General features: G+C 44.5%; 1 protein-coding gene across 1 annotated transcript in view; it reads right to left on the bottom strand.

Annotated features, from left to right (window-relative positions):
- Positions 1-7,500, bottom strand: part of LOC113808715 (neural cell adhesion molecule 2) — a 57,569-nt gene that overhangs the window by 44,893 nt on the left and 5,176 nt on the right. Inside the window, exon 3 of the mRNA XM_070138954.1 lies at positions 838-1,037. Within this exon, the coding sequence (XP_069995055.1) occupies positions 838-1,037 (200 nt within the window). The remainder of the gene's footprint in view (positions 1-837; positions 1,038-7,500) is intronic.

Here is a 7,500-nt window from a genome sequence, read left to right as displayed (position 1 = left end):
TGACAGAAAGGTAATCCATCGCTCTTTGCATTATGCAATGACGCAACAGGGACACTCACGCCTGACCCAAACATTACCAAAATGTTCATTAAATTCCCTTTGATGAAATGCATCTAAATCACGTTTTTAATTAAATGATTAATAGGTGTGAATAAGCTCTAATTCAAATGCATATACATATATCCGTATATTTATATTTATGGTGTAAAAAGGATCAGCATTTGCAAGTAAATGAGAGTGAGAGAGAGGGGAGAGAGGGGAGAGAGAGAGAGAGAGAGAGAGAGAGAGAGAGAGAGAGAGAGGGAGAGATAGAGAGAGACAGAGAGAAACAGACAGAGAGAAAGAGAAAGACAGAGAGAGAGAGAGAGAGAGAGAGAGAGAGAGAGAGAGACAGAGAGAGAGAAAGAAAGAGAGAGAGAGAGAGAGACAGACAAGACAGACAGAGGCAAAAACAGAAACAGAAAAGAGAGGTGAAAGAAAAAGATAAGAGAAAATGAGAAATAGAAAAGAATAAGAAAAGAGACAGAAGAGAGAAGAAAAAAAAACAGTAATGAAGAAGAGAAACACAAAAAAGAAAGAAATATAGAAGAAACAAACACCCTTAAACCTAGCATTTACGAAACAGAAAGAAAATTCAAGAGAGAGAGAGAGAGAGAGAGAGAGAGAGAGAGAGAGAGAGAGAAAGAGAAAGAGAAAGAGAAAGAGAAAGAGAAAGAGAGAGAGAGAGAGAGAGAGAGAGAGAGAGAGAGAGAGAGAGAGAGAGAGTAAGAGAGACAGGCAGACACACAGACAGAGAGAAAATAAATAAATGAATAAATAAAATGAAAATAAACTGACCAATCACGAGAAGTCTGACTCGGAGGTTTCTCGTCGGCGATGACCGGAAGTCGACTCGGCAGCGATAATCTCCGTCATCGATCGCCATGACGTCATCAATGACCAGGCCTTGCGGGTCAGAGGTCACGTCGAAGTGCGCCCGACTCTCGAGGTCAGACCAGTGGATTGACCTCGTCAGGGGACCCGTACGTGCGTCGATGCTGGGGAGGGGGGAGAAGGGGGGAGATAAATTTGAGGAATTTACGCAAAATGGTGATTGTAATGTTTAAATGAAGGGGTGATTGTAAATGTAAAACATAGGTAATGATAATCAGGAGGTAGTTTTAATGGTTAGTATGAACATTGTAATAAAAATGATAAGAAGAATTATGGTAAAGTATTGTTTATAATTTCGAAATGACTGCATTAAAATGTGAAAATAACAACAATGATGATAAATGATAATGATGATAATGATAATAGCAATAATAATATTGATAATAACAATAACAACAGCAATAATGATTGCAGTAATGATGATGATAATGGTGATAATAATAATAATAATAATAATAATAATAATAATAATAATAATAATAATAATAATAATAATAATAATAATAATAATAATAATAATAATAATAATGATAATGATAATAATGATAATAATAATAATAATAACAATAATAATAATAATAATAATAATAATGATAATAATAATAGCAATAATATATCAATAATATTAAATCTAAATTAATGTTTTATTTGAGCTCTTGGTGAATAAACGTCATGCGTGTTAATACAAGTCGTATAAAACATATTCAATAAAACTTTGTAAGAATAAAAGACTTTCAACCGAATAAAGAAATAAAATAATTATTTCATTTTTCGTTTATTTCCTTCTTAATTAATTCAATGGATCTCTTTTTTACATTTTTATTTTCTTCTTTTTAGAAATATTGCTTCTTTTTTATTATCGTTTTTTTAGTAGTAGTAGTGGCGGCAAGACAAGACTATCCTCCCACCCCCCCACCCCACCCCCCACCCCCCAAAAAAGGTAAAAAAAAAAGAAAAAAAAAGGAAAAAAAGGAAAAAAAGGAAAAAAAAAGTCTTTGCAATATACATGAGCAATCCATTAACATCCCGCTGATGGGGAAACGGTGTCCAATCTCTATAAGGAAGATATAAAAATCCAAATTTAAGATATCATGCATAGTCAAACGAGAGTCGCCACTTTGATTCAGATCCTCTTAGCGTGCGATCCGACTCCTTCTCTCTTAGGATCCAAACCTGTTTTAGATAATAACGCGGGTTCATTCATCTATAGCCCTTAAAGTAGAAGAGTAATAATCGCTTTTTTTTCTCTCGGTAAGGCATGTCGACTCACTATAATTAGCGCGCATTATGCTAATAAATAAGACCGGTTAAGAGTATCATTCCGATAAAAAAAAAAAAAAAAAAAAAAAAGAGAGAGAGAGAGAGGGTGAAAAAATATGGTACGGAATGTTGATCCTTATTTTTATGTGGAGTTAAGCATGGATTGCTCTTCTCTATCCGTCTCTCTGTCTTTGTCTTTTTGTCTCTATCCTTCTGTTTCTCTGTTTTTCTGTTTCTCTGTCTCTGTCTTTCTCTCTCTCTATCTCTCTCTCTGTGAATGTGTTTGTCTGTCTGTCTGTCTGTCTGTCTGCCTGTCTGTCTGTCTGTCTGTCCCTCTCTCTCTCTCTCTCTCTCTCTCTCTCTCTCTCTCTCTCTCTCTCTCTCTCTCTCTCTCTCTCTCTCTCTCTATATATATATATATATATATATATATATATATATATATATATATATATATATATATATATATATCCCTCATCCTCTCCTCTCTCTTCTATCTATGTGTCTCACTTTTTCTTATTCTCTCTCCCTCTTTTGTTTATCATTTAAAATATTTTACTAATGTTTACAATACGAGACTTTATCATGTGTTATTAAATAATCTAATCATAGTTTAATGATTAAATAATTTTCCTCTCTCGCTTCCTCTTGTAATTCCGATTTTAATCTTGAGAAGTTATTTTCAAGTGTTTAATATTAATTTCCCTTTAATGTTCTCTCGCTCTCTCTCTCTCTCGCTCACTCTCTTTCTCTCTCTCTCTCTTTCTTTCTGTGTGTGTGTGTCTGAGTGTGCGTGTCCGTTTTTGTGGCTGTTTGTAACAGAGACAGAGAGGAAAACAGAGCCAAAGACACAGAGAGAAAGAGAAAGAGAGACAGAAAAAAAAACTGAGACAGAGAGAAAGACAGACTAAGAGAAAGGGAGACAGAGATAAAAAACTGAAACAGAGTGTGAAACATAGAGAAAGAAACAGAGAGAAAGACAGAGAAAGAGAGAGGAAAAAAACAACTAGAAAACAACCATAAACCGAGCGAACGAGACACAAAGAACAGACAAACGGATCCTAAAACTGAGCTCTATATACCTCAGCGGCCATTGACAGCAGCAGCAGCACCACGCATGGCCGCCTCCGCATGATAGTCTCGCTTGAGTCATGAGATTTCCACCATGAGCACCATTATGTGCTTCCCGCCCTCTCTCGTCTCTTCTCCCTCTCTCTCTCTTCTCCTTCTCTCATCTTTTTTTTCCTCTCTCTTCCCTCTTCTCCCTCTCTCATCTTTTCGCCCTCTCCCATCTCTTCCTCTTCTCCCTTTCTCATCTTTTCTCCCTCTCATCTTTTCGCCCTTTCTCATCTCTTATCCCTCTCCTCCTCTTCTCCCTCTTCCTCTCTTCTCTCTCTTTCTCCCTCTCCCTCGCTTCTTCCTCTCTCGTCTCTTCTCCCTCTCTCTCTCTTCCCATCTCCCTCGCATCTTTCCCTCTCCAATTATTTTCTCCTCCTCTTCTCCTCCCTTTTCTCTCTCTTCCTCTCTTCCATCTCCCTCTTCTATCTTTCCTTCCTATTATCTTCTCCATTTTTCTCTTTTCTTCTCTCTTCCTCTCCTTCCATCTCCCTAATCTTTCCTTCCTATCATCTTCTCCTTATTTCTTTTTTTCTCTTACCCTCCTTTAATCTCCCTCCCTTTTCCCCTCCTTTTATTCTTCTTTATCTTTCTCTTTATCTTTATCTCTCCTCCCTAAACCCCCTTCCCCCACCCCCCTCCTTCACCATCATTCTCTTCACTCTCTCTCCCCTACACCATCCCCATACCCCCCCCCCCCCTCTCCTCTCACCATCATTTTCTCTCCCTCTACCTCTTCCCATCTCAATCACTCTCACCCCCTCAACCTCCCTCACCCTCTCTCTCTCTCACCCTCCTCTCAACCTCTCCCACCTTCTCACCCTCCCTCAACCTGTCTCCCCTTCCCCCTCACCCCTCTCTCCACCCTCCCCTCAACCCCCTCACCCCCTCACCTCCCTCAATCCCTGTCCCCTCTCACCCTCTACCCTCCCATTCCCCCACACCCCACCTTCTCACCCTTCCCCAACCTCCTCACCCTCTCCCTCAACCCTCCCTCTCACCCTCCCTCAACCCTTCTCCCTCTCTCCTCCCCCTCCCCCTCACCCTCACCCCTTACCCAACCCCTCCCCATCCCCCCCCTCCACCCCTCACCCTCCACCCCTTCCCCCTCACCCCACCTCCCTCAATCCATCACCCCTCCTCCCCTCACCCACCCCCTCTCTCTCTCTCCCTCCCTCACCCCTCACCCCTCAACCCCTCCCCCTCACCCGCACCCAACCCTCACCCAATCCAACCCCTCCCCGTTCCCCCTCACCCTTCCCTTCCCCTCCCCTTCCCCCCTCACCCCTTACTCCTCTCACCCTCACCCTCCCCTCACCCCCTCAGCCGCACCCAATCCAACTCCCTTCCGAATCCACTTGTTGATTGCTATTCCCCGCTGCGTGGGATTGGTGGTCCTCCTTCAGCATCAATAATCTTGATCTTGAAATTGCTTATTGAGATTATTCTCTCTCTCTCTCTCATTCTCTCTCTTTCTCTATTTCTCTCTCTTTCTCTTTCTCGCTCTTTCTCGCTCTTTCTCTATTTCTCTCTGCCTCTTGCTCTCTCTCTCTCTCTTTCTCGCATATTCTCTATTTCTCTCTGCCTCTTGTTCTCTCTCTCTCTTTCTCGCTCTTTCTCTATTCCTCTCTCTCTCTCTCTCTCTCTCTCTCTCTCTCTCTCTCTCTCTCTCTCTCTCTCTCTCTCTCTCTCTCTCTCTCCCTCTCTCTCTCTCCCTCTCTCTCTCTCTCTCTCGCTCTCCATCTTCTCGCTCTCCATCTTCTCGCTCTCCATCTTCTCTCTCTCTCTCTCTCTCTCTCTCTCTCTCTCTCTCTCTCTCTCTCTCTCTCTCTCTCTCTCTCTCTCTCTCTCTCTCTCTATCCTCTATCTATCTCTCTCCTCCCCCTCCCTCTCTATCTTTACTCTCTCTCTCTCTCTCTTTCCTCTCCTTTCCCCCTTATTTTCCCTCTTTCTTGTTCTCGCCCAAAACAGGATACGTGCGGTGGTTTCTTGCCCCTCCTCCCCCCTCTCCCCTCTCCTCCCCTCCCGTTCTCCCACCTCACCCCCTCCCCTCTCCTCTTAACCCCTCCCATTTAACCCCCCTTCCCCCCGCCTCCTCTTAACCCCCCCCTCCCCCCTCCTCCTCCTAGCATGTATTTCAACCTCTGAAGCTATTTCGCGACGGGGGGTGGGTGGAAGGGGGGGAGGGGGGGCTAGATGAGCAGCAGATGAGGAGGAGGAGCTGTAGGTGCGAGAGAGGGAGAGAGAGAGAGAGAGAGAGAGAGGGAGAGAGAGAGAGAGAGAGAGAGAGAGAGAGAGAGAGAAGAAGAAGAAGAAGAAGAAGAAGAAGAAGAAGAAGAAGAAGAAGAAGAAGAAGAGAAGAAGGAGAGGAGAGGGAAGGAGAGAAGAAGAAGAAGAGAGAGAAGAGAGAGAGAAGAGAGAGGAGAGAGGGAGAAGAGAGAAGAGAGAAAAGAGAGAGAGAGAGAGAAGGGAGAGAGAAGAGAGAGAGAGAGAGAGAGAGAAGAGAAGAGAGAGAGAGAGAGAGAGAAGAGAGAAAGAAGAAGAAGACAAGAGAGAAGAGGAAGAAAGAAGAGGAGTTGAGAGACAGAGACAGAGAGAGAGAGTGACAGACAGAGACAGGCAGACAGAGAGAGAGAGAGACAGACAGACAGAGACAGAGAGAAAAAGAAAGAGAAAGGGAGAAACGAGAGCAAGACACCCTAATCCCGAATCACAAGCGGAAATTCCCCACATTCTCCAAAGATGAAAACTCACTCACATCCTTCTAATAAACAATAAAACGAAAAAACAAAATATCCTACTCCAAAATCAAAAGAAAAAAGAAAAAAAAAATACCCATATCCGGGTCAACGGAAGCCACGAAGCCAGATGGCGGGGGTCAACTCTTCACCCCCCACCTTACCCCCACCCAACCCCCTACCCTTCTATTTCGAAAGGAGATTCCCTTGTCCTACTCCCGCCTCCCCCCTATTCTTCTTCTCCCCTATTATCTCTCTTCTCTCTCCTCCCCTCCTCATTCCTATCTTTCCACCTCTCTCTCTTTTTCTTTCTCTTTCTCTTCCTCTCTCTCTCTCTCTCTCTTTCTCTTTCTCTCTCTCTCTCTATCTATCTATCTCTCTTTCTCTTTCTCTTTCTCTCTCTCTCTCTCTATCTATCTCTCTCTCTCTCTAACTCTCTCTGTCTCTGTCTCTGTCTCTGTCTCTCTCTCTCTCTCTCTCTCTATCTATCTATCTCACCTCTCTCTCTCTCTCTCTCTTTCTTTCTCTCTCTCTGTCTATCTATATATCTCTGTCTCTCTTTCTCTCTCACTCACTCACACACTCACTCACTCACTCACTCACTCACTCACTCACTCTGCTCACTCACTCACTCCCACTCACTCCTCTCTCTCTCCCCTCTGTCTCTCTATCTATCTTTCCATCTCTCTCGCTCTCCCTCTCTCTCTCTCTCTCTCTTTCCCTCTCCCTCTCTCTCTCCCTCTCCCTCTCCCACCCACCCTTCCCTCTTCCTCTCCTCTCCTTCAACTCCACCCTCCCCCTCCCACCATCAACCCCCCCGCCCCACCTCCCTCTAACCCCGTACCCTTTTAATACAACCATTATTTCCCCATTATAAGCCATCATACTCGATCACAACAGCGGCTGGGCAAGTATTCCCTTGTGTAATGCGCATACGTGGGATAAGAATCGGGAGGGAGGGGTGGAGAGGAGGGGAAGGGAGGGGAGGGAGGAAGGGAAGTGGGAATGGAGGGGGTGGGAGAGGGGAAGAGGGAAAAATGGGAGAGGGGGAAAAGAGAGAAGAGAGGGGAGTGGACAGGGAGGGAAGGGGGTTGAGGAAGAGGGGGAGGGACGTAGGGAAGGAGAAGGAGGAGAGGGAGAGGGGGAGGGGGTTGAGGAAAGAGAGGGGGGAGGGAGGTAGGGAAAGGAGAAGGAAGAGGAAAATGGGAGAGGCGGAAGGGGGAGAGGAAAAGGGAAGAGAAGGGGAGGAGGAAGGGAAGGAGGAAGGGGAAGAGGGGAAAATGGGAGAGGGGTAGAAGAGAGGAGGGAGGAAGGGAAGAGGAAAGGAGAGGGAGGGGAAGGAGCAATGGAGGAATGGGAAAAGGAGGTGGAAGACACAAAGAAGAGAGGGGGAAAGGAGGAAGAGACAGCGAAGGTGAGGAGGGAGAAAGAGGGAAAAGGAAAAGAGAAGAGG

Source organism: Penaeus vannamei, chromosome 25, assembly GCF_042767895.1.
Source record: "Penaeus vannamei isolate JL-2024 chromosome 25, ASM4276789v1, whole genome shotgun sequence".
Lineage (NCBI taxonomy): Eukaryota > Metazoa > Arthropoda > Malacostraca > Decapoda > Penaeidae > Penaeus > Penaeus vannamei.
This window is presented reverse-complemented; position numbering and strand designations above follow the sequence as displayed.